At 44.9% G+C, this 27,314-nt stretch overlaps 1 protein-coding gene and 1 long non-coding RNA gene across 3 annotated transcripts; both read left to right on the plus strand.

Annotated features, from left to right (window-relative positions):
• Nucleotides 1-5,097: 5,097 nt before the first annotated feature.
• LOC136472635 (uncharacterized) lies at nucleotides 5,098-5,921 on the plus strand. Its single transcript, XR_010762395.1, has 3 exons — nucleotides 5,098-5,124; nucleotides 5,221-5,406; nucleotides 5,744-5,921. It is a non-coding gene; the product is annotated as an uncharacterized lncRNA (long non-coding RNA).
• Nucleotides 5,922-16,253: 10,332 nt separating this feature from the next.
• On the plus strand, nucleotides 16,254-26,791 carry LOC136476723 (uncharacterized). Of its 2 annotated transcripts, XR_010763706.1 has the most exons (5): nucleotides 16,254-17,143; nucleotides 18,262-18,397; nucleotides 18,473-20,212; nucleotides 24,372-25,975; nucleotides 26,385-26,791. XR_010763706.1 is itself a non-coding variant. In XM_066474661.1 (4 exons), exons 1-4 carry the CDS (start codon nucleotides 16,431-16,433, stop codon nucleotides 25,260-25,262), a joined length of 3,480 nt encoding a protein of 1,159 aa, XP_066330758.1. In that variant the 5' UTR covers nucleotides 16,254-16,430; the 3' UTR covers nucleotides 25,263-26,026. The 2 variants fall into 2 exon arrangements, 1 of the variants encoding a protein (XP_066330758.1); XM_066474661.1 differs by lacking the exon at nucleotides 26,385-26,791 and having other exon boundaries at nucleotides 24,372-26,026.
• Nucleotides 26,792-27,314: the final 523 nt, after the last annotated feature.

The raw sequence follows: 27,314 nt of genomic DNA on the forward strand, positions 1-27,314 counted from the left end.
CAAAATAAAAGTTACAGATATTCATGAGTTGAATAACTTTGGTATTCATCACTTTTTATGTTGAAATCAATTTGGGTCTCAAATTTTGGTTCGAACTTATTGTTTTTCAAAATTTTAATTTTAAAAGATTCAAATTTTATCAAATAATAAGATGACTAAAATAAAAGTTATAGATATTAATGAGTTGAACAACTTTGGTATTCATCACTTTTTATGTTGAAATCATTTTGGGTCTCAAATTTTGGTTCGAATTTGTCATTTTTTAAAATTTCAAATTTGAAAGGTTCAAATTTAGTCAAATTACAAGATGACCAAAATAAAAGTTGTAGATCTTGATGAGTTGAACAACTTTTGTATTCATCACTTTTACATCTGAAATCAATTAGGGTTTGAAAATTTAGTTTGAACTTGTCAAATTTCAAATTTCAAATTTTAAAATGTGTAAAACATTGTCACATCCAGGTTTGATCAAACATAAATGCTGAAGAATGATTTTAGAAAATTTTAGGAAAAAAAACCATCACATTTGGAGTTAGTATGAGGGAGAAAAACTAGTTATAAAGTTTACCCACATATTAAAAAGAGAAATCGTACTATTCTAGATGATCCTTACATGATCATAGTGAACAGTGTGATTTTTTTTTAATCTGTGGGTCAACTTTGTAACTAGTTTTTCTTCCTCATACTAACTCTAAATCTGATGATTTTTTTCCTAAAATTTTCTAAAATCATTCTCTATCAATTTATTTTGTTGGTTTTGTCAATATATACATATGAAAAGTTTGAGCAATTAAATTTTGAATTTCAAAAAAATGCAACTTCAGACAAGATTTGGTACCCCAAATGATTTCAGCTGAAAAAGTGATAAATACCAAAGTTGAATAACTTATCAAGATCTACAACTTTTGTATTGGTCATTTCTTCATATGACAAAGTGGTACTGACATTGTTCACAAATATGACACATCTCTCATAAGGTTTTATAAACTATACGAGACATCTGTAAGATTAGTGAATAATGTGTGCTAAGAATTTGTTAAATGAAGAAATGACAAAAATAAAAGTTGCAGATATTCATGATTTGAACAACTTTGGTATTCATCACTTTTTATGTTGAAATCAATTTAGGTCTTAAATTTTGGTTCGAACTTGTAGTTTTTCAAAATTTTAAATTTAAAAGGTTCAAATTTTGTCAAATGACAAGATGACTAAAATAAAGTTGTAGATATTAATGAGTTGAACAACTTTGGTATTCATCACTTTTTATGTTGAAATCATTTTGGGTCTCAAATTTTGGTTCGAACTTGTCATTTTTTAAAATTTCAAATTTGAAAGATTCAAATTTAGTCAAATGACAAGATGACCGAAATAAAAGTTGTAGATCTTAATGAGTTGAACAACTTTGATGTTTATCAAATTTTCATTTGAGATCATTTGGTGTCTCAAAATTATTTTAGTAGTTTTGATTTTAATTTTTTAAAATTTAAATTTTTTCCCTATTTTTAAAGGTTCAATTTTACAATTTTAAACTGTTGTAGTTGTTTTAGTTATTGTATATGTAAATATATCTATAAAAAATAATTATAAAATTTTGTACTGTATTATTTATTATTTATATGTGGATAATTCATTTTGATTTAGAAATTTGAAAAAAAAATCAACTGTGTAGGGACGCTCGCTCCAATCTCACCATCCCCACGCGCAGCGTTCGGTAATCCTACGCACGTGCGTCGCTCGTCTTGCACTCCTTTTGCCCCCACACCCACACCTACCTCCGCCTCTGTGCCCGCCGCCTACGCCACTGGCGTGCGCGCTAGCCACGGCCACACCCTAAATGGCCTGAGCGCTCAGATCCGGCCACCGCCCCTCCGCTCCCACTCTCTCTCCCCTCCGCCGCCGTTGCCACCTCCCCTCTTCCTCCTCTGCTGCCACCGCGCCTCCCCCTCCCCACAACCACGATGGCACCACGGAGGCCAGATGTGGTGAGGAGGCAGGCATGTGGAGGAGGCTCCTCCCCTTGTTGGAGTTGGACTAGTGCCGGATGGCAAGGGGAAGCAGCCAAAGGTGATTTCAGCCGCAACTTCAGCCGCCCCCACTCACCAACCCTAACCAGACAAGCAAGGCGGCCGCCACGTCCACGAAGGTCCGGAGCTTCTGCGTCGAGGAGGAGGATCGTCGGATCCTATCAGTCGATCCTGGAGTCCGCACTAGTGCCTCTCTGCTTCCGCGCGCAAGGGTGGTCACTCTTCCCTTGACGAGATCTCAAGCCGATCCAAGCCGGTCAACCGCTAGACGAAGATGAACTCGACGAATGGTTCAGGTAACCACCCAGTCCATGCAATTTGATCAATCCGCACCATCTCCAGCCCATCTGAATGTGACCACTGATGTATTGATTACTGAATTCCCCTGCCACTAATCCCTAAGTTTGCATTCAGTGGCTTCCGCATAGGCAAAGGCTCACGTTAGTTTTATCTGCAACTTTGTTGACTTTATTTTTTTACATAACAATGATTAATGTTTTATGTCCATTGAATTTGGGGCCTTATACAAGTCTAGTAATGCCTGAATGTTCTAAACCTACAAATCTGTGACAGAGGTAGAGCTTACCAGTAGGCTGTTCTATAGGAGAGCACAGCTAGAAGATGAACTCCACTCATTCTGCCAGGTATGTTGCTTTGCTGCAAACAGTAACCGTACTTTTGAAATGTAGATTGTAACAGTAAATAGATAACTAAGATCTGTTATGGGTAGGTGACCGTTCCCACATCTTTTACTGATCACTTGTATAGACTTTCTGCATGGCTTGAGTTAAGAATATTCTTTTTCATGTGAACACATTCTCGAGACGTATAGCATCTGTTTTTTTACTGATCACTTATATGGACTTTCTGTTATGTGTAGGTAACTGTTCTCACCTGTTCTTTGTATTTCTTTTTGTTTAGCTGAGTGAGCACTAGTTCTCAAGTCAAAAATAAAACTACACACATAATTTGAGTTATGTGTCCTACCTTTTCTTTGCTTGCAGGTTTCAACAGTTCAGAGCAGCATGGGAGGTCCTTCTGTTACCAATTTCCAGCGGTAGCTTTCAGCTTCAGTTGTTGAACAAAAGTAGGTGGGCAGCAACACATCAGCAGCTTGGTTGTTATCTCAGGTAACCAGTAACAGTAGGTAAGCATTAGTTCACTTTTAATAGGGAGTCATGATCATGTTTGTGATGGTGTACTAAAAGGAAGCCAAGAGGTAACTTGAAAGGATGGACAGCAACAAACAAGAGAACCAGGGAGGCGTCTCAGAAGCTTAGCATCCAGTTCTCTAGGCTTGGAGGACCTGTAGGTTCAAACAAACGAATATTTGTTGATGAAATAACACTGTTCACGAGAAAAAGAGCACCTCTCATCGGAGTAAGAACATGGAGAGATATCCATGTGGATGTCAAAATTGCAATAGCAAACAATGTGCTGGTAAGCTTCTGTTATCCATGTGGATGTCAAAATTTCAATACCAAATTATTGTTTAAGAAGTAATTTATTTAGGCTTTACCTTGAGCAGGCTAAGTGGGACCTTGAGGATAACAAGGCGAACAGAATCAAGATATGGACGGTGGCTAATGACCGTTACAAAGGATGGCGATCTACATTTAGTGCTACCTACATGGAGTACACCACCTATGAAGAGAGAATGAGACATAGGCCAGAAGAATTAGATATTGTTGAGTGGCACTATCTGGTGTCGTATTTTGGCACCGAAGAATTCCAGGTTTGTTCCCAATTTTTTAAAAAACTTGCCAATTCCACTTCTAACGTCAAGGTTTATGTTTTGCGCACTGCTGATTTTATAAAAATCAAATCATTGCTGGTTCTGTGCAGAGGATTAGCAATAAGAATTCTCAGAATCGGCACAATCGACAGATACACCATGTTACAGGATCAAAGGGTTTTTCTCAATTGAGCTATGAGAAGGTAAAAAATTCTGTCACAAGGTTTTCCTTCAGGCATTTTTTATGGTTTGTGCTTGTGCCCCTGAATGACAATGACATGATATTGTTATAACCTATATAGTCTTTGTATTTGATAGAGATATTTAGCCCACTGCCCACTACAAAAAAATATATTTTGCATCCTTGTATACAGAAAGCTGAAAAGTACTAAAACTAATGTGTGCCAACAAAAAGAAGAACTTGGATTCCTGTACTTTTTCAATAGCAATAAATATTTCTGTTATCTTCTGTTTTTAAATTCGTGGTGGATATCTTCCTGATCTTTACAGTTTATAAAAGCTTCTACATTTCACTAGATTATGAAATATGGCTAATTTTTTTACATTCTTGCCTAATTAGAGGGACCAACTAACTGGTGAAGAGCCAAATGATATGGAGCCTTTTATGATGACCCACCAACAAAATGGACAATGGACAAGCGAGGAATCTAGGGAAGTCTATGTAAGTATTAAACAGTTTTTACAACCCTTATTAAGTGATGTAACTGTCCTCGCTTAGAATTAAAGTTTTAATTAACTAAATGTCTTTGCTTTGTTAGGACAATGCAACCAGGAAGATTATGGAGCTGGAGTCAAGGCCTGACGTAAATGTCGTCTCAGACTTGGAGCAGAACCAGATTTTCCAATCAACCTACAAGGAAACGAGAAAAATCAAATCAAACAAGATGCATGCTAATGGTTACCTTGCAAGGTACCCAACTAGAAAGGAGCTACTATCGGAGGACTACCAGCGCAAACTGCAACAGGAGGAAGCCCTCATTGAATCAGTTTGGACGGCTGCAAGATAGACTAGAAGCTCAAGAAGTTGAAAGGGAAGCCGAGAGGCAAGAACATAGGCGTCAGCTTGAACAGATGAACAAGGAAAGGGAGGCTGATAGAGAAGCACTTAGGCAAGCTATGTTAATGTTGCAAGCAGCCCAACAGCAAGCTTCAGTACAAAAGGTAATATTAACAACATCTATGTTCTCATAGTTTATTGAACTGAAAATCATGATCTTGAACCCAATTCGAAATGCAGGCTAGCACAATTGTGGAGCCAACTGAAAATGTTGCTGCTGCTGCAACAATTGAGGGGACACAAAATGTAACAACTACAATGGAGAACACATGATGCATAGTCAGCAGGTAGTTTGATGATAATTGAAGAATGTTTAATTGTAACATGCATGTCATATTCTTGTCAAGGGGTGTAATTTTTACCACCAACCATTTATTTTTCAGGTTACCCAAGAAACCAGCCAGCCAGAACAACAACCCCCTTCTTCCGCAGCTGAAGAACGTCTCACTAGAGGGCGCATGACTAGAAGTAATTTGGCAGCGAATTCGGGTGCTGTTTATACTACAGCAAAGCAACTGAAGGAAACTGCGGCTAGGAAAAGATCTGCATTGTCCAAAAAGAATACACAGGTACTATGTGAAACCTTTTATCTCTCTTTGCATTAAAAAGGAACATATAGTCCTTTTGGAGAAGTACATAGCTATTCTTTTGTTCTGCTCCTAAATATGGTCCAGGCTTAGTTTCCTCTTGCTGATTAGAAATATATATGGATGTGTTTGTGCTCATAAAATGTCTTGGGAGGCAGCTGCATGTATGTTTATATTTGCTTTACGCTTCAAAGTTCATGGTTGATAGTACTGCAGCTCACAGAACTCTAGTACTGCAGCTCGTGTTTTGCTTCAGTGTTCAATTAGCTTTGCCACCACTAGTCTCAGTTTAACTAATGCATGTCAATGATTTTTTCAGGAGGAATCTTGAGTTTGAGAAGGAGCATGCGAATGGTGGGACGATGGCCAACATACATATCAAGGGAACCTTCGCTGCTACAGTAGACATTAGTCTTTTGATTCGAATGAGTTCAAACAGTTGTCTGTGCTTAACACATTATTATGTGTTAAGCTATCTACTTGTGTTCTCATTTAGTTTGACACTCAGGTGTGTTTTGTTAAAGATTTTGTATGAACAAATTATATTTCGTTTTAATGGATGTCGATGCTTCCTTCATTATGTATTTGTCGTTTTGCGATTATTAATTTAAGCTACCAAACAAAGTGTCGCAACATGAATTATTAATATATTAATCTGGCGTTGCAATATATGATGGCACATATAACAACCACATTTAGTCGTGGCAATAGGTACGATAATCGTGGCAATAGAGAAACTATCTCTTGCAACTACAAAAAGATGACGGTGGCAATAGAGGAATCTACCTATAGCAACCAGATAGTTAGTAACGTGGCAATAGATGACCTGTCTGTAGCAACCAACCTAAGTAACGTGGCAATAGCCTATGCCATCTATAGCAACCATTCAGAAACGTGGCAATATACGACCTCTCTGTAGCAACCAACCTGAAGAGATGTTGCAATAACCTAAGCCACCTATAGCAACCATTTAGGCGACGTGGCAATAGAGAACCTCTATTGCAATGCTTTCTCTGCGTAGCAACAACCACGATTGCAACACCTGTGTTGCGTTGCGCTTGCATTGTGTTGCTACACGACCAGCGTGTCGCAATACGTATCGCTAGCAACGCCTAGTTCGTTGCAATTGATACTATTACCACACCCATAGTGGTTGCAATTGCTTTTGTTACAACACTCACCAGGTGTTGCAAAAGCGTCAAAAGTGTTGCAATAGAGGGGCTGTGTGTCGCAACTAAAATGTAACCCATTGCATTATGCTATTGCTACCCTTACAAGTGCAACGACATTTAACCAAAAAAAATTGGTAGCAAAATTACTATGGCTACCATTTTTGGGTCTTTTGCTACACTTTTTTGGCGTTGCAGTAGACCGAAAATCTTGTAGTGTACCCTTTCGTTTGGGTGAAAAGTATTTACTATATGATAGTAAAAAAGAGAGAGGTAGTATCGCACCCTCGTGGAGCCCCCGAGCGACCCAGGCTGAGAGTGCTCGGGTTGCGGTGCTTGTAGGAGTGAACGTTGAATGAAAGAAAATGGTAAGATTGAGCTTTTAGGGAAGAAATGACATAACTGTTCGATGTTCCATGTGTTGGTGAGAATGTTGCTATCGTCGTCCTTTAGTCGGTAGGTGCCTGGTTGAATTACCTTGGTCACCGTATAGGGTCCTTTCCATGGTAGAGAGAGTTTATGTTTCTCCTTGGTTGATTGGGTTCTTCAGAGCACGAGGTCTTCGACCTCAAGGATCCTCCCTATGATTTTTCTTTCATGGTACCTATGGAGAGTTTGTTGGTAGTGAGCGGAGCGGATGACGATCATCTCATGAGCCTCTTCAAGTAGGTCAACCACATCTTGCTGAGCCTCCATGGCTCAGTCTTAGTCGAAGGCCTTCACTCTTGGGGCGCCGTGGTTGAGGTCAGAGGGCAACACTGCTTTAGCTTCGTAGACCAGGAAGAAAGGTGTGAACCCTATAGATTAGTTTGGGGTCGTTCTCAAGCTCTAGAGGATCGCTGGGACCTCTACAACCCATCATCTGGCATACTTATTAAGTCGGTCAAAGATGCATGGCTTGAGTCCTTGGAGGACCATGCCATTGGCCTGTTCAACCTGACCATTAGTACGTAGATGTTCGATCGAGGCCTAGTCGATCCTAATGCCATATCCATCATAGAAGTCTAGGAACTTCTTCTTGATTAAGTTAGTTCTGTGGTCAGCGATGATATAGTTAGGGACACCGAAATGGTAGATGATGCCAAGGAAGAACTTGACCGCCTCTTCTGAGTGAATGTTTGTGATGGGCTTTGCCTCTATCCATTTGGTGAATTTGTCCACCGCTATGAGTAGGTGACTGAAGTCACCCAGGCCCTTTTTGAGGGGTTCGACCATGTCAAGGCCCCAGACCATGAATGGCTAGGTGATAGGGATGGTTTGAAGCTCCTGTGCCAGCAAATGAGTTTGCCAAGTATAGAACTGACATCCCTCACACCTGCGGACAACCTCCTCTACATCTCATATCGTAGTGGGCCAGTAAAAACCTTGGTGAAAGGCTTTTTCAACCATAGACCTCGGAGCCGCATGATGTCTGGAGATTCCAGCATGGACCTCGAGGAGGAGCTGTTTCCCTTGGTCGGTAGGGATGCATTTTATGAGTACTCCCGACGCACTTCACTTGTAAAGTTCATTACTAAATGTGATGAACATTTTGGTGCATTCAACGATTTGTCATGCTTCTATCCTTTCTGGTGGGAGAATCTCCTCAAGGAGATAGGTGAGTAGCGGTGCTCTCTAGTTAGCTTGATCGAGTGCTACCACGGCAACGTCGGTGGGCGACGTCATCATGGAGGCACCGAGGTCGGAGCCCCCTGAGTGCCTGGATTGGTGTCGGAGTGTGTCCAGATCGGATCCTTCCAGGATGTGGGTAGATGGCTCATGAAGGTCATTGATGAAGACCCCATCTGGAGACGGAACCCAGCCTAGGCAGCCAATTTTGCGAGAAAATCGACGGCATCGTTGTCCTTTCATTGGACATAATGTAGTTCGATCCCCTAGAATTTGTCCTTGAGCTTGCATACCTCCTGGTAGTATGCTGCCATGAGGGGGCTTTTATAAGAGGACTCCTTCATGACTTGGTCGATGACCAACTCTGAGTCACCGCGGACGTACAGCCGCGTAGCACCAAGCTCAATGGCGATGCACAGTCCATTAATGAGGGCCTCATATTCCGTGGCGTTGTTTGAGGCCGAAAAGTAGAGACGGATCATGTAGCAAAGCCTGCTTCCATTCGGGGAGATCAAAACCACTCAAGCTCCCGAGCCTAGCGCCATCACTGACCTATCGTAGTACATTGTTCAGTACTCATGGGTGACGTCTGGGGTTGGGAGCTGGACCTCCGTCCATTCGGTGACAAAGTCCATGAGAGCCTAAGACTTAATAGCGGTGCAGGGGATATACCTGATGTCGTGGCCCATTAGTTCGAGTGCCCGCTTGGAGATCCGTCCTACGGCGTCACGATTGTGGATGATGTCTCCTAGTGAGAATGAAGTGACGACCATGACTTTGTGGTCGATGAAGTTGTGTAGGAGCTTCTGGGTCGCCATCAACATGGCGTATAGAAGTTTTTGCACCTGGGGATACCAAACCTTGGCATTGGTGAGTACCTCACCGATGAAGTATACAGGTCACTGGGCCTTTAGGTGGTGTCTCGGCTTGTCCCTTTCGATGACTAGGGTGGCGCTCACCACGTGGTTGCTTGCTATGACATAAAGGAGGAGGGGTTCTCCCCGTTCAGGAGCAACAAGGATTGGGGCCAACGTCAGTGATGTTTTGAGGCTTTCCAAAGTCTGTTGTGCTTCCTCAGTCTAGATGAATGCATCTATCTTTTTGAAAAGCTTATAGAGAGACATCCCCCACTCGCCTAGCTAGGAGATGAACCGATTTAGGGCGACCAAACAGTCGGTGAGCCTTTGTATACCCTTGATGTTTCATATAGGGCCCATGTTGGAGATGGCCGTGAGTTTTTCAGGGTTGGCCTTGATACTGTGTTTGGACACGATCTATCCAAGCAGCTTCCCCTTTAGAACCTCGAAAACACATTTTTCGGGATTCAATTTGATGTTGAACCTTTGGAGGTTCATGAACGTTGCGGCCAAGTTCACGATCAGGTCACAAGCTTGAGCCGTTTTGACCACTATGTCATCTACATAGATGGTGATTATTTGTTTTGGCCGCTCCACTTGGTTAGGCTGGTCGAGCTAGTCGATTTGGTCGGTGAAGCATTGCTGCATGCCACGTTGATAGGTGGTGCCAGCGTTCTTCAGGTCGAAAGGCATGGTTACGTAGCAGTACAAACCATACGGGGTGATGAATGATGTCATGAGCTGGTCGGACTCTTTCATCGCGATCTGGTGGTAACCTGAGTAGGCATCCAGAAAGGAGAGGATTTCGCATCCTGAGGTGGAGCCGACTATCTGGTCTATTCGTGGCAAAGGAAAATGGTCCTTTGGACATGCTTTGTTGAGGCCAGTATAATCAACGCACATTCTTCATTTCTTGGTCTTCTTTTTAACAAGAACATGATTGGCTATCCAGTTAGAGTGGTATACCTCCTTGATGAATCCGGCTGCTAGAAGTTTGGCGACCTCCTCCCCTATGGCCCTGTGTCTCTCATCGTCAAAGCAACGCAGGCGTTGCTTGGTGGGCTTTGAGCTTGGGACGATGCATAATGCATGCTCAACAACCTCCCGTGATATGCCCCGCATGTCAGAAGGTTTCCTTGCGAAGACATCACTGATTGGCGCATAGAAAGTCAGCGAGCTCGCATTCCTATTTGGCCAGGGAGTTCGGCCCTGATCCGCACCATCTTAGTTGGGTCGGTGGAGTCGATTTCCACCGCCTTAGTTTCCTCGATTGGGCAGAAGGCAGTTGAGGAGGTTGGCTTGTTGCAGTTTGGGACTACCGAAGATGACAAATTTCTGAGCTGAGGGAGCTCGGCTGAGTTGATGATGGCAGTGGCGAGCTCGAAATGCTCACTGGTCGCACATGTAGGCATACGAAAAGGTGCTACCCATAGTGATGACGCCGTTCAGTCCCTGACATCTTCAGCTTGAGGTATGAAAGGATCAAGATGCCCAAGAGGGGGGGGGTAAATTAGGCTAATTCTAAATTTCTTTACAATAATTAAATCCTATTGTTAGCCCAATTAACCCCTTGTACCTAGAAAGTATTTCTAATGTTCTATCACACAAAAAGTCTTACAACCTAAGTTCCAATCCTACTCTAGCATGGCAATTCTATGAATGTAAAGACAAATATTGAATTGCTCAAAGTAAATGCTCAAGGTAAATGCTCAAAGGAAAGAGAGAAGGAGGAACGCGGCGATGTTTTGCCAAGGTATCAAAGAGTCACCACTCCCCACTAGTCCTTGTTGGAGCACCCGCGCAAGGGTATAACTCCCCCTTGATCCACGCAAGGATCAAGTGCTCTCTACGGGTTGATTCTTCGACACTCCATCGTGGTGAATCACCCACAACCGTTCACAACTTGAGTTGGGTCATCCACAAGCTCCATCGGATGATCATCAAGCTCCTAATCACCACCAAGCCATCTAGGTGATGGCGATCACCAAGAGTAACAAGCACGAACTCTCACTTGACCACAGCAAGCCTAATGAGAAGGGTGGATGCACACTATGCTACTCTTGATCTCACTAATGAGTGACTCTCTTTGGGATTCTCAAATCTCAATCACCTCACTAGGACCTTACTCTTCTTGGCACTTCTCAAATGTGTTTCTCAGTTGTTAGAATGAGCAAAAGTACCCCCACACACTGAATGGAGGAAAGTATTTATAACTATGGGCTAAAAAACAAACCTGTTATGTGCCTCTACGGGGTGACCAGACGCTGCCTGGTCAGTTCACCTCGAACTCCAGTATTTAAAGTGTGACCGGACGCTAGCCAGCGTTCGGTCAGCACTGACCGGACGCGTCTAGTCGTGATTTTCCCTCTCTGAAATAGCTTCCGGTCAGCACTGGCCGGACACGTCCGGTCGTGATTTTCCCTCTCTAAAACCTTACTAGAGTCGACCAGACGCTGACCCTCAGCATCCAATCACTTCACCTCTCAGCGTCCGATCACTTCTAGATGACTTCACCTTGATCAAATGAAACTGACCGGACTTTGCGCTAGCGTCCGGTCACACCGAAGCCAACGTCTGGTCAGTATTTGACGCTCCATTAGTGCTAGGTTTAGCAAGTGTGCACCACACCTAACCCACTAGACTCACCTTGGTCAAGCTACCCATCCATACCCCCCTTAATAGTACGGCCAAAGGAAAAACAAAGTCCTAAACTACTCTAAGTGTTTCTTCAACACCAAACGACACTTAGAACTAGTCCATCCTTAACCTTGTCGTCCATCCTTTGAAAACCAAAACAATTTCCATCGTAGGGGCATGACCACCACGATAGCCCAATCGACCTCTATTACCATGACCTAACTTAATTGCCTCTATAAAACATATGTTAGTCATAGTAATCATGTATTATCATTAATCACCGAAACCCAACTAGGGGCCTAGATGCTTTCAAGGTAGGTGTAGTTGGGGATCGCCATGAACTTGGCGTAGCATGGCCGCCCCAAGATGATGTGGTAGGACCCTAGGAAGGCCACCACCTCGAAGGTGAGGACCTCCGAGCGGAAGTTGGCTCGGTCGCCAAACGTGACGAGCAGGTCAATCTTCCCGAGCGGGTATGCCTGCGTCCCCTAGGATCATGCCATGGAAGGGAGAGCTTCACTGGGCGGAGCTCTGATCTGGGGGATGCACATGGCGTCAAGGGTGTCGACGTAGAGAATGTTGAGGCCGCTACCTCCGTCCATGAGCACCTTGGTGAGACGCTTCTTAGTGGACAATAGGGTCGACGATGAGCGGGTAGTGACCTAGTCTAGCTATGTGGGAAGGATGGTCTCTCTGATAAAAAATGATCAGAGATTCTGACTAGCTGAGGGAAGAGGGAATGGCCGTTTCGGCGACGCATGCCTCTCTATAGCGCACTTTGTGCTAGCTGCTTAGAGTAGATGGCATCAGGATCCCCAAAGATCATGAGGCATTCCTCAGGGATCAGGAAAGTTGTCCCCATCCTTGCCCACCATGCCTCCCCTCTTGGTCAGTTACCTCCTTGCCCTTTCCTTCTTTCAGTCCGCTGGCCTGTCGTAGAAAGCGCTTGAGGAGTTCATAGTCCTTGTAGAGGTGCTTGACGGGGTAGGCGTAGTTGGTGCATGAGCTCTCCATGAGCTTGTCGAAGTGGTCAGGCTGGCCCTTGCTAGGGCTGCTTGCCCGCATGATCGACCGCGATGACCAAAGCGGAGTTGGCTGGTCGGCGCCGATCCTTCTTATTCTTTTTGTCCCTTTGCATGGAGGGGCCCTTGTCTTAGTCCTTGCGCTTGGCCTTGCCCTTGTCCTGGCCTCCACTAAAGACCACTCCGACCGCCTCCTCGCTGGAGGTGTGGTTCGTGATGACGTCGAGCAGGTCACGGGTGGTACGGGGCTTCAGACAGCCGAGCTTATGGATCAAGGACTCACAGGTTGTCCTAGAGAGGAATGCACTGATGACGTCCGCATCAATGACATCAGGAAGGGAGTTGCATCATTTTGAGAACCTACAGATGTAATCCCGTAGGGACTCATTAGGCTCCTGCTGACAGCTCTTGAGGTCTTAGGAATTCCTAGGATGAACATACGTCCCCTAGAAATTCCTGATGAAGATCCTCTTGAGATCCACCTAGTCGCGGATGCTGTCAGGTAGGAGGAATTCGAGCCATGCTTGAACATGCTCCCCCACGCAGATGGGGAGGTATTTAATGATGAAGTGGTCATCATCCACTCCTCCGGCTCGGTAGGTGAGCCAAAAGTCTTCGAGCCATATACTAGGATTCATTTCCCTAGTGTATTTGGTGATGTTGGTAGGTGGTTGGAAGCACTATGGGAACGACGCTTTCTAGATGCGACGGCCAAAGGCTCATGGTCCTAGGCCATCTGGGCTAGGATTCCTATCATCTGGTCAGCAACCATGCCTGGAGTACATTTCCTCGCTCCCCTCGATGGTCTGGCGGGGGCCTGTGCTGCCTGCCCTCACCGCTCCTTGATGGACATCATCATCACGCTGGGCTTGATGCTGATTGTTGATGATGCTATGAGCGTCTTGGTTTGGCCTGAGCCATTCGCGCATAGGCGGTCGGTGTGGAGCGGGTGCTGGGTTAGGCCATGGTGCAGCTACGGCCTCCTATTCCACGCCTAGTGACTGTAGTGGTGAGTGGATGGAGCAATTCGACTGGTGCGCCCCTATTCCCCTGGTAGGCAAAGAGGCCGCGAGCCGATGTCGTGATGCGGAGCTCTCCGCCTATTGAATGGTGGCGGTTTCCACCAGCGCCCAGAGGTTCTAGTGGATCGCCTGCTCTTGGGGGTCGATAGGTTCGGGAAGGCCGCGCAGAAGCATCGCCGCAACTGTGATGTTCTGGCCAGCCCGAGCAAACTATGGGGGATCGTTTTCTCCATCCATGATGTTGCGCTGGACCTGACGGGTGCGACCCCGGGCACCGCTTGTCGGGTTACGCACGTGTGGCATAGCGTGCTACGCCGAGCATGCCAGCGCAGGTGGTAGTTGGCTCTACTGCCTTTATCATAACTCTTCGTCGTGCTCCTACGCACAAGTGAGGGCCTCCGCACAAGAGTCCAGAGGGGTGTGGGCCTATAGAGACTCCGCTATCACTAGCGGCTATCCTGAAGCATCCGCCATAGCGCACTCCTCGGACAGAGGGTGGCTAGGTGCCACGACGTCGCTGATGCTAGAGCCATCACTTTCAACCTCGTCATCCACGAGGTCGTGGAAAGAGGCAGGAGCGTAGCCCGCCATCCCCACAATTTTGGATGTGAGAGGGGGACAGCGTCAGCATCTTTGGAGCCCCCACGCATATGCGTCCATGGAGGACGCGAGGCCGTAGGGGAACCAGGTCACACGGCGGTTGCGGTTGGGACAATGGGGTCCCTCTGGAGAGTCGGCGGAAGATATTAAATAGCGAGTAAAGAATAATTATGTATGTTACTCACAGTAGGGTTTGAGCCCAGCATGGGCTTAGAGCAAAGCGCAGGTGTCTCGTCATTGAGGTCGCCGGGTGGCCTAGAGCTGACGGAGGGCGCTCCTCCTCCGACGTGCGTCGGGACAAGTGCCTCCTCACGGAGGTGAAGCACGCCGAGCTGGTCACGCGATGAAATCCAGGCTTCCAAAGAGAAAGGTCTGGAATGGCTCGAAGACGGGAGGAGCCCACATCCCAATATGCAGGAGCGTGGAAAACTCCAGCGAGCCAAAACGAATCGTATCGCTTGAGGCCGTCATGCTGAAGATGGCGAAAAGGTGGGCCATCCGATGACCAAAAGTGTGAATGTACGGCGCCCTCCCCATGGACGGCGCCAACTGTCGGTGCGAAAAGTGACCAACAAGTAAATATTTGTAGTTTTGCCATACGTTGTGATCGGATGTGACCTAGCACTCAATGACATAGGCCTCGTTCGGCTTACCCCATATTCGGCTTGTTCGGCTTGTTTTTTCAGCCGGAACAGTATTTTTCTCTCACAACAATTCAGCCAGAACAGTGTTTTTCAGTCAGTTTTAGCCAAGATTCAGACCAGCGAACGGGGCCATAGGGTTTATACTAGTTCAGGCAACATGTCCTACGTCCAGTTTCAGTCGGTCGGTGACTTTATTCCTGAGCCTAGGTGCTCAAAGTTTATTGTGGGGTTACAAACGAGTGGGAATAAGAAGGGGGTGTTAAAGGTCCAGTCGAGCTCTGAACCGAAGGGCCAAGAGTGACGGGAGCTTCAATCGTGCACAGTCGGTTGTTCTGACATGTCTGAAAGGTTGCAAAGCACCCTTCTAGGCATGGCCTGTCAGTACTGTCCTGCAGGTATGCAGGGTACAGGTCCTCGGTATTGCGGTTGACTTGAGCGCCTTGCCTTATCTGCTTCGCTTGATTCTTGGGTCCTTACCGAGCGGGCGTTCTCAGTCGGTTGTTTCCAAGTCGGCTTCGACCGCGCGCTGGTCGAAGAAGAGCTGTAAGCAGAGGTTCGATGTATTCTCGGTCGGAAAAGCGGGTCGGAGTCGGAAGCGAGCGCCGTCTCCTCCTTGGCCAGGCCTTTGAGTCAGAGACTGGATCGCTCTTCTAGCTTGTCGTTAGGTATCTAGGGCCGGCCCAGGAGTCGTGCGTCGTTGTAATGCCGTCTGCTGGGCCGAGGGCCGAGTTTTTGCTAGGAAGCGGCCCATCAGGGACCTTGGGTTTATGAACCCTGACAGAAACTACGATAGTTTCTGCACTGTGAGTGTCCTGAATAAATATAGGCAAAATATTTATTCATGCATTTGAAACAAACATATATATGTGTTCCTTCTCTATTAATTTGCTCTAGAAATTAAATAAGAAGGACAAATTTTCTCTTGGATGGATGGAGGGGGTACATGTTTGTTTATAAAGGAGAAAAAACACATTCCTTTTTTTTTATTCCTGGTGCATAAGCACAACAGGCGCAAGAATTCCATCTAGTCTAGCAACAACGAAAAGCACACGGTGAGTTTTGCCACGGCCCATCCAATACTCAAAAGGAACGTACTGCGGGCCCAATTCAAGCGCAGCCCACAAGGCGCAGACTCCATGAGCCGCCCTCATGGAACCAAACCAACCAAACCAACGGGCCGCAGCCGAAAGCCCGAAACGAAACAGCTCCGTCCGGCGTCCGCCTCCCCCGTTTCATTTCGTCATCAAAGAGGAGGGGTAGCAATAGCAATAGTAGTGTGGAACTGGAACTGGGGGACACCCCAACAACCCAAGCTGATACTTCCCCTAGTCTCCTCGGCGAGCGACACGCTCGGATCGGTCCACGCTCCAGTGCTCCACCGCCGCCGCCGCCCACCTCGCCCTCTCGGCCTCTCCAATCCAATCGGGCCCCCCCTCTCGAGCATCCAATGGCGACGGAGCTGCTCCCCGTGGTGGACATCGGGGCGCTCTCGCAGCCCGACCTGGACGCGCTCGCCGCCGCCTCCGCGCACGCCCTCGTGCCGCGGACCTGCCCCGACGCCGACCCGCTCCCGCCCCTCAAGATCGACCGCGCCGTCTTCAACGAGAGCGCCGGTTCCCGGAAGCAGACCTTCTCCCGCCGCCGCCTCGGCGCCGCCGCCGCGTCCTCCTCCTCGCCCTCGCCCGCCCGTCACACCTCCTCCACGCAGTCGTCCGCCGGGCGGGAGTACGACCCCGAGGGCGAAATCGTCGCGTACCACCTCCGCCGCCTCTTCGTCCCCGATGACCCCTCGCTCCCGCCCCCTCTCGAGCCCCAAACCCTAGCCCTACTACAAGAACCCTCCTCCCCTCCGCCGCCGCCCCCCGACCCCGACCGGGAGACCACCAATGCCAAGGGCGTCTCCGTTGACCTGCTCAGGCTTGCGGGGATGGTGGACCCCTACGATGCCGAGCTGCACAGGCGGACGGCCGGGATGGCTTCCGAGGCCGAGCTGCAGGGTTTCATCGACAGCCTTGCAGGGAAGTTTGTCAGCCAGAGGCAGCGGAGGAAGAATGTGGACGCCTCCTTCTTTGGGGATCACCTCCCTCGCGGGTGGAAGCTGCAGCTCGGGCTCAAGCGAAAGGGGGGACTCGTCTGGGCGCGCTGCTTCAGATACGTGAGGTTTGCCTGTTTTGCCCTGCCCTGTCATTCTTTCTCTATGCTAGTGTTAGTATCTTGAATGGAACTATGCTGGAATACCTTACCTGATGCGATGTATACTTGTTCAGAGATCCTCTAGTAGTGTGCCTGAGACATGCACAATAGAAGTGGTGGATTGGGTTTACATGGTGATAGTGATACCTCTGGCAGCCAACAATGTCAGTTGATTCTGCTTAGCTTTGGAAATCGGATGCTTCTGTTTGAGTGAATGGATGCATGTTTTAGATGTTAATTAATAATATTACTACATCACTGGAGTGAGATGTTTGTTGAATATAATGCTGGGTTGCTGGCTTTTGTGGGTTTGCAAAGACAGTCTTCGTGCTTGTATTGGTGTAGCTGCATTTGATGCTGTTGTTTAAGTATCAACAGTGTTCATGCCGTTTTGATAGTCTGTTTTCATGTACTCTTCGACGCACGCATAGTATGTGCATTCAGCCAACACTACTTGACCATGTACCCATGGCTGTGTGTGATGCTTATTAGATATTTATTTTATTTTCCTTATTATTGTTTGTGGCTTATGTTGGGCTTCATTATAGCCTACCCAAAACTTGATTGGGACTAAAAGGCTTTGTTGTCATTGTTGTTGAATGCTGATAGTTGTCTATCATGTCGAAATATTTTGACTTACTAATTTTTAATGGATTTATCTGGCCACTAGTTTCTTTCACTGACATGCAATCCAGTCCCCCATCTGTTAGTGAGAGGGAATCTGAAAAATAAGGACATGTGAGCATTCCTATCATCTTAATTGTTCCTAATATATCCAATCATATGCACTCAGATTTACCACTTGCATTTTCAATCTACCTTTTCTTGTATAACAACACTAGAGATTATTTCTCCTCATTTAGACGTAAACTTATATATTACTATACTTTGCTTGATGTTTGCTGCTTGGATATTCGGGTTGAGAACTTGAGATGTTAAATCTATTTTTCACAATCACAATATGTATTATTTGTCCTTCTAGGTTGATGCATTTCGAAAATTCCTGCCCATTTTGATTTGAGTGTTTTGCATGTCTCTTTTCTATATGACTTCAACTAGCTAAATGTGCACGCCATACTTTCCAGCCCCAAGGGAAGTCAGTTTTCTACTTGCAAGGAGGTTTCTGCATACCTCATGTCACTTCTTGGGTATCCAGAGCTCAAACCAGCCACTATTCAGTATGAAAGCACAGGACAACATTACTTGAGTGTTAACGATGGTGTAAGTTTGACGTGTACGAAACTAAGTTTTATTTACTTAAGTTCACCCTGTTTTAATTAATAAAGTATGTAACAGGTTTTAGGTGTTCAAGATCAAATTGGTTCAATTATGGACAAGACAAATGTACATTCAGTTTCTTCTCTTGCCTTCTCCAGCTATTCCAGTGATCCAACCGATGTGGATGAAAGGAATGCAGACAAAGTAAATGCTTATGAATGCCAGAAATGCAATTTGACCTTTGGTGACCGGACTTCATATGTACAGCACCATTTGTCATATCATGAAATGAGTGCTAAGAGGCGCAGGACTGGCAAGTTTGGTGAGCCAGTAGTAGGGAAAGATGGTAAGTTTGAATGCCCTATTTGTCGTAAGACCTTTGAAGAGGAATCACGTTACTTTGGCCATGTCGGGTCTCATGCAAGGTACGAAGGGTTGACTCCTGAAGCATTTCTGGATAAGGCCACTTCCAGAAGGGCAACTAATGATTCCTCGGCAGAAATTTCATTTAGTCTTCAGGAGTTGACTGAATCACATGGACAGAACAACAAGGTTTCTTATGGTGAAGCAGGCTTTCAGCACCACAATCATTCAAACGAACATGGTGACAATAACTCTACAGTCACTGAGCTTTTTAGTACAAATTATTCAGATAATTTCATTAGGCCAAATAAAACTTGGAGTAGGCCTGAAGTGGGTCCTTCCTTTAATGATGCTCCAAGTGTATGTAGATATACAAATTTTACAGGCCATGCTGATGTGACAGTTCCAGAAAGGGCATTGATCTCCAATAATCAATCTGTTAGCAACATTAGTAGCTTTGCGGGAGTGGCTATGTTTAGTGATCAGCCGGGAAGTAACCATGTTGTCAGATCTACTGCCTTTGGAACAGCCAATCATTATCAGGACCAGATTATTGATCGTGGCAAGGCTGCTCCGAGGCATGCTGACAATAATACTGTGAAAGCAAGAGATGTCAACCTCAATTCATGTGTAAATACAATATCTTTCCCTATTGCTAATGCAAATAATGAAACATCAGCTGCCCTTAATGAAGCTAATCGGTCATCTTCTACTGCAAAATGTTTTAGTGGCAGTTTCAATAACAATGATGGTGCATCTCGTGCGTCTTCCTGTTACGGATCGATCAATAAAATATCTAGTTCATTTGGCACAGCAAGCAAAACCCAAGCTGTTGGCTCCAGATGCATTGGTGCAAGCTATGAGCCTTATGGTGAAAATTTTGGTGCTCTTAAAGATAACCCTTTTGCAAGCAAGAACAATACCACAGTGTATCAGTCCAATTTGGGCACACCACCTGTCTATGCTGTGGCAACTAGGGCAGATTGTTTTGCTTCTGGTTCAATGCAGACAAAGAATAGTGATAAAGAACTTGCATCCAGTTTTACTGAAAAGGGTTTTGCACAGTTCAGTAACAGTTTTACTCACACAAATTCCAATTCTTCTGGCCGTTGTTCACTACCTGCACCAAAAACTCCAACAAATGGAAGTGATATCAATTGCATCAAGGGCTCTTCGGTTAGTAGAGGTGATGTTAGCTTCACAAAGGGCTCATTTGTCAATAGACCCATCAACAACAATGAACCAAATGTAGCTAGGCTTGAGGTGATGGGAAAGTTGAATAATGAGATGCAAAACCACTATAATGATCATGCTCCTGGTTTTGACCCTCATGCTGCAGCTAGTGCTAGCCGGAATGCCAATGACCTTGTGTCTATGCGGACCAATTTTGGTCGCATGTCCTCTACAGTTCAATCTGTTGCTGATGTTTCAGTGACCAGCACATCTCAAGATCAGGTAAACATATCAGAATTTGTAGACTTTCTTAACTGTTGCGCTCTTTAGCAATGATAAGAATACTGTTAAACATCTAGTGGATCATGATGATATTATACCCACTTAAATTAGTACTTCCCTTACCTCGTTAGTTGTTTTATTTCGTTTCCCCTTACCTCGTTAGTTGTTTTATTTCGTATCTCATATGTGGTTTTATGACTGGATAAATGAGTAACATAGATGCTGCTGTTTATTACGTAGATGGCCTTTAAGTTCATTATTCCACAAGTTTTACAGCAATGTAGCTTGGAAACATATACAACAACAACAAAGCCTTTAAGTCCCAAACAAGTTGGGGTAGGCTAGAGTTGAAACCCAGCAGAAGCAAAGGTTCAGGCACGTGAATAACTGTCTTCCAAGCACTCCTATCTAAGGCTAAGTCTTTGGGTATATTCCATCCTTTCAAGTTTCCTCTTATTGCCTCTACCAAGTCAACTTCGGTCTTCCTCTGCCTCTCTTCATGTTACTATCTTGGCCTAGGATTCCACTACGCACCGGTGCCTCTGGAGATCTCCGTTGGACATGTCCAAACCATCTCAACCGGTGTTGGACTAGCTTCTCTTCAATTGGTGCTACCCCTAATCTATCACGTATATCATTGTTCCGAACTCGATCTCTTCTTGTATGACCGCAAATCCAACGCAACATACGCATTTCCGCTACACTTATCTGTTGAACATGTCGTATTTTCGTAGGCCAACATTCTGCACCATACAACATAGCAGGTCTAATCGTCGTCCTATAAAACTTGCCTTTTAGCTTCTATGGTACCCTTTTGTCACATAGGACACCAGATGCTTGCCGCCACTTCATCCACCCTGCTTTGATTCTATGGCTAACATCTTCATCAATATCCCTGTCTCTCTGTAGCATTGATCCTAAATATCGAAAGGTATCCTTCCTAGGCACTACTTGACCTTCCAAACTAATATCTTCCTCCTCCCGAATAGTAGTGCCGAAGTCACATCTCATATACTCAGTTTTAGTTCTACTGAGTTTAAAACCTTTGGACTCAAAAGTCTTCCGCCATAACTCCAGTTTCTGATTCACTCCTGTTCGGCTTTCATCAACTAGCACTAAATCGTCCGCGAAAAGCATACACCAAGGGATGCCCCCTTGTATGTCCCTTGTGACCTCATCCATTACTAAGGCAAACAAATAATGGCTCAAAGCTGACCCTTGATGTAGTCCTATCCTAATCGGAAAGTCATCCGTGTCTCCATCACTTGTTCGAACTCTAGTCACAACATTGTTGTACATGTCCTTAATGAGCCCGACGTACTTCGTTGGGACTTTATGTTTGTCCAAAGCTCACCACATAACATTTCTTGGTATTTTATCATAAGCCTTCTCCAAGTCAATAAAAACCATGTGTAGGTCCTTCTTCTTCTCCCTATACCGCTCCATAACTTGTCTTATTAAGAAAATGGCTTCCATGGTTGACCTTCCGGGCATGAAACCAAATTGGTTCATAGAGACCCGCGTTATTGCTCTCAAGCGATGCTCGATAACTCTCTCCCATAGCTTCATGGTATGACTCATCAACTTAATTCCCTGGTAATTAGTACAACTTTGAATATCCCCTTTATTCTTATAGATCGGTACCAATATACTTCTCCTCCACTCATCAGGCATCTTGTTCGATCGAAAAATATGGTTGAACAGCTTGGTTAGCCATACTATAGCTATGTCCCTGAGACATCTCCACACCTCGATTGGGATACCATCCGGTCCCATTGCCTTACCTCCTTTCATCCTTTTCAACGCCTCTCTGACCTCAGATTCTTGGATTCTCCGCACAAAACGCCTATTGGTGTCATCAAAAGAGTCATCCAACTGAAAGGTTGTGTCCGTATTCTCACCATTGAACAATTTGTCAAAATACTCTTGCCATCGATGTCGGATCTCATCCTCCTTCACCAAGAGATGCTCCCTTTCATCCTTAATGCACTTAACTTGGTTGAAGTCCCTTGTCTTTCTCTCACGAACTCTAGCCATCCTATAAATGTCCTTCTCTCCTTCCTTCGTACTCAAACGTTGGTAAAGATCCTCGTACGCTCTATCCTTTGCCACACTTACAACTCGCTTTGCAATCTTCTTTGCCACCTTGTACTTCTCTATGTTGTCCACACTCCTGTCATGGTACAAGCGTCTATAACACTCTTTCTTCTCCTTAATAGCCCTTTGGACTTCCTCGTTCCACCACCAAGTATCTTTAGCCTCGCCTCCGCTTCCTTTGTTTACTCCACACACCTCTGAGGCCACCTTCTGAATGTTGGTTGCCATTTTCTCCCACATGTTGTTTATGTCTTCTTCCTTCCAAGAGCCCTCTTTGATAACCCTTTCTCTGAATACCTCTGACGTCTCCCCTTTCAGTTTCCACCATTTTGTTCTTTCAATCTTAGCTTGTTTATCCCTACGGGCACGCACCTGAAAACGAAAGTCTGTCACCAAAAGCTTATGTTGAGAAACAACACATTTTCCTGGTATCACCTTGCAACCCAAGCATGCTCGTTTGTCCTTTCTTCTTGTGAGGACAAAGTCAATCTGGCTAGAGTGTTGTCCGCTACTGAAGGTCACTAGATGAGATTCTCTCTTTCTAAAGAAAGTGTTGGCTATCATCAGGTCAAAAGCTACCGCGAAGTCTAGAACTTCCTCCCCCTCCTGATTCCTACTACCATACCCAAAACCTTCATGAACTGCCTCGAAACCTGCGCTTGTAGTACCTACATGCCCATTAAGATCTCCTCCTATAAAAAGCTTCTCACTACTGGGTACAGCTCTAATCAGGCCATCTAAGTCTTCCCAGAACTGTCTCTTAGCACTCTCGTCGAGGCCTACTTGGGGGGCATACGCACTAATTACGTTCAAGACCATATCACCAATGACAAGCTTGACTAAGATAATCCTATCTCCTTGCCTTCTCACTCCCACCACACTATTCTTGAGGCTCTTATCAATCAAAACTCCTACTCCATTTCTATTCGCAACTGTCCCTGTGTACCAAAGCTTGAAACCTGTATTGTCCACCTCCTTCGCCTTCTGACCCTTCCATTTAGTCTCTTGAACGCATAATATATTTACACGCCTCCTAGTCGCGGTATCAACTAATTCTCTTAACTTACCTGTAAGCGACCCTACATTCCAACTGCCTAAACAGATCCTAGTTGGTTCGGCTAGCTTCCTTACCCTTCGCAGCCGTCGAATCAGATGTGAAGACCCTTGCTCATTTTTCACTACACCCGGGCGCCGATGTAGCGCGCCACTAAGGATGCGACGACCCGATCCTTGATCACTTGACACCGTGCCCAGATCGCGACACGGCGCGTCACGGGGGTGACGACCCGGCCCTTGCTCATTTAACACCATACCCGGGTTCCGATATGGCGTGTCGCTAAGAGGGTTACGCCCCAACGATTTTCTTTCGGGTTTCATCTCCATTAGAATGGCTAGATTTAACGTTGGCTCGCCACGCCTAACACAACCCTCCTCCTTTACCAGGGCTTGGGACCTGCTATGTTGAGACAACATAGGCGTAGTTGTAGCTTAGAAACATATATTGACTATAAATAAAGAAGACGAATATCGATAGATGTCAACAATTTTCCATTACTAGAAACTTTTTTATTTGCATCTTGTCAACATAGCATGCCGGTTATTCTGTTCTGCAGAAGCATAATGCCTCTTTGATTATCTAATGTGTTTATGAACTAGTATATATATACTACAGCTTGGTACCTGTTATCTTGGACATCAACTGTCTCTGAAACCCACATTTGACTATTGTTTTTTTGTAAATATATATTAGCAGAAAAAAAATCGTTAAAATATGATTTGTGAACAACTTTTCCTGAAACTTACTAATATAACTTTCATATGGTAAATAATTATACTTTTGTGCCCAATTTGTAAAACCAATTAAAAATTTTGTTGATGGTTGTCTTGCTCTAACTTATACCCTTTTTTTTGGCCCAAACCTTTATGTGTTGGGGTTTGGTATGTTTACCAATTCTTTGTTCTTGATGTCGTTAGCATGTATCAAGTGGTTTCTGCCACATGGATATTCATGACATTTAATGCTGGGTAACAATGTGATACTTTGCTATTTTTTTTTAAACAGTGTGATTTGCAACTTGGATTTGGCGCACAGAAGCAGCAGATATTTTCTAGCCATGGACAGCTTAGAATGGCTACAGCTGGATCCCCTCCGCCTGGGAGCATTTCCAAAAAAAAATCTGTACCCACTGAATCCTCACAGTTTGGGAGCATGGATGGGCCTAAATCTTTCCCCACTGGAACATCTCAGTTTGGGGGCTTTGCAAGGCCTACTTTGGTGCCTGCTGCACCTTCTCAGTTTGGGAGCATGGCTCAACCTAATCATGTGCATTCTGCTCAATCCTCTCAATGCTCAAGCTTGGTTCAACCGAATTCTATTCCTCCTGCTGAATCCTCTCAGTTTGGAAGCAAAGCCCAATCTAGTTCTGTACCCCCTGCTAAAACCTCTCAGTTCAGGGGCATGGCTGGACCAAATTCTGTACCTCCTGCTCAGTCCTCTCAGTTTGGGAGCATGACTAGACCTAATTCTGTACCGCCTGAATCTTCTCAGTCTTTTGGGAGCACGGCTCGACCAAATTCTGTAACTCCAGAATCCTCACAGTTTGGGAGCATGGCCAGACCAAATTCTGTACCTCCTGTATCGTCACAGTTTGTTAACATGCCCAGTCAAAATTTTGTGAGCGCATCCGAACCAACTCTAGTTTTGGGGTATGCACCGCAGATTGGAAGTGGCCCTCCACCTCAAGTCCAGTTAGGATGGGATTTGTCCTTGCCAAGGATGGTTACTGGCGGCAGCATGGTCACCTGTTTATGTATATGGTGCAACAGTCAGTTCCATCATTTTGGCCCTTTCGATGGACAGCAGCCTAGTTCTTTTGGCTTCATTTGCCCCACCTGTAAAGATCGGATGTCTGGTCATAACAATATGCCCAACAATGGTTCATGGCAGCCTTGAGGTGTGGTGTCATTTGTTAATCATCTGTATTGCTGCATCTTAGGGATCTTGTGGTTTTCTGTGCACTACTCATGTCTGTTGACTGTCAGAGGACTGAAAATTGTCTGCACAAGCAGCAGTGGTCTGCCATTGAGTGGACTGTCAAGGAATGGATGGTATCTGTATCGACATGGTCTTGAGCTGGGTGCTGGAATGCTTGAGTCGGTAGCAGGGTATGTAATGAGATAAGTTGGTTTTTCTGCTACTTGTCAAAGATAGCAATGGGAGACCATGATGAATTCAGGACATCTTTTTCTTGAATCCACCAGTTACATTCTGTGGGAATGTCTTCAGTTCACCGGTTGGCATTACATCTGAAATTTTGCTGCTCTCAGATGACCCAACCAATTTTCCATTGGGCTCCGAGGAACCAAGGATGTTGCCACTCAGGTAAAGCTTTCGATGTTTAGGGATCAAGCTGGCATGTTTGTCGGTTCCTCGAACTATCTCTGGTTACTTTGTGCTCTAGCTGCGATGGGAGTGGCCTTTGTTATTGGTACTAAACTTGAAATGACTCCAGTCCAGTCTCTTGGTGGTTGTGTAAAGTATGTGTTAGCTCATGTGGATTAGGCCTCCAGCTCTTGATGTAATGTAATATTTCTCCAACTCCTGGGAGCCTTTGTCGATCCTTGCCTATTGAAGTTCTATTTAGTCAAGCTGAAGTACATTTTGCGGTAAGCGTGGCTCTTGATTGTTTGATTTAATGCTAGGAGGCTATAAGGAAATCCAGGGCTTTTAAATTTGGTATTGCAAAAATTTCAGCCACCACCGAAATTACCGAATTTTGCGACGGCTGAAATTTCGCAGAATTTTTTTGAGACCAGCACATGAAGTATGCTTTTTCTAAAAAAAAAGTGGATCTAAACAAATATTAGTAGGATTTATGACTACACGTCTATTGAATAGAATAATATGTAATATAAATAATAGAAAATATGAGTTTAGAGTTATATAGCATATGTATTAGTGTATTATAAAATCTTGGATTTTTTTTTTTGCCACCACTGAAATTATCGAAATTCATGAGAAATTTTGAACCCTGTGGAAATCCAAACAACGTAAGTACTACTGTTGTGCTGACAGCCCAGGGCAGCGGCTTTGGTGTGTTCAATGTTCAGTTCGGAGGACGGAAGGGGATGGAACATTGATGCCCTTTTGATGGTGTTTGGTTGAGAGGGGTCCATCTCCCTCAGGAATATACCTCCAAATCGAGGTTGCCTCCATCCCTCGGAAACCTCCATCCCTCGGAAACGAGGGGGCGGGGCTCGTCCCTCTTTCATCCTCAACGGCAGGGCGACCGGTGACCTTGCGTTGAGCTGGGCAGCGGCGGGGCGATCGAACTGTTAAACAGTGAATGTAATGAACAATAATTTGGGAACAACTTTTTTATTGATCTGTAAAGGGGATTATATACATTTGAGAGGGTGTCTTCAAGAGACAACCGTTCACCAAAGGACAGGCCCCTTGGCAATTAGATTAACTGCTATGCTAATCTTAATCCTAACTGCACATCTAATTGGATGAGATCATCGATGAATAGGTGTCTGTTGGCGGGTATTGTTTCATAACACTCTCCCGTATCGAATCTTCTTTGAGATCAATGTAGCTGTATGCTTGAATTCCTCAAAAAACCCTATGGAAAAAATCTGAGAAATATGTATGTATAGATATGCTATAAAAACTCCTTTAAACCTTATAGGAAAATAAGGAGAAAGTAGCATATATGAGTGTGATTTAAATAAATCATTATGTCATTGGTATCCCATTAAAAACCCCAGTGGGGAAAAATATAGGAGATACGACATATAGATTATTCCCCCAAAAACCATTTCAGGAAAAATATGAGGAGCAATATAAAGTGATATGCCGCTAAAACTCCTGTAAAAATCCAGTGGAAAAATTAGGAGAAAATATGATGACATATTATTGGTATTGCCTCTTGGATAACTCACATGAAAAACCTTTTTAGGAAAAAACCATGTATGAGTCGTGAGGGCAATATGTGTCTTTGAT

The sequence above is a fragment of the Miscanthus floridulus genome, chromosome 8, assembly GCF_019320115.1.
Source record: "Miscanthus floridulus cultivar M001 chromosome 8, ASM1932011v1, whole genome shotgun sequence".
NCBI lineage: Eukaryota > Viridiplantae > Streptophyta > Magnoliopsida > Poales > Poaceae > Miscanthus > Miscanthus floridulus.

What these genes read in the sequence shown, in the direction of transcription:
- LOC136476723 (XM_066474661.1), top strand. Translation starts at nt 16,431, where the DNA reads ATGGCGACGGAGCTGCTCCCCGTGGTGGACATCGGGGCGCTCTCGCAG. An exon ending in CGCTGCTTCAGATACGTGAG is followed by an intron (nt 17,144 to 18,261) that starts GTTTGCCTGTTT and finishes CATACTTTCCAG; the next exon opens with CCCCAAGGGAAGTCAGTTTT. An exon ending in CCAGCACATCTCAAGATCAG is followed by an intron (nt 20,213 to 24,371) that starts GTAAACATATCA and finishes TTTTTTAAACAG; the next exon opens with TGTGATTTGCAACTTGGATT.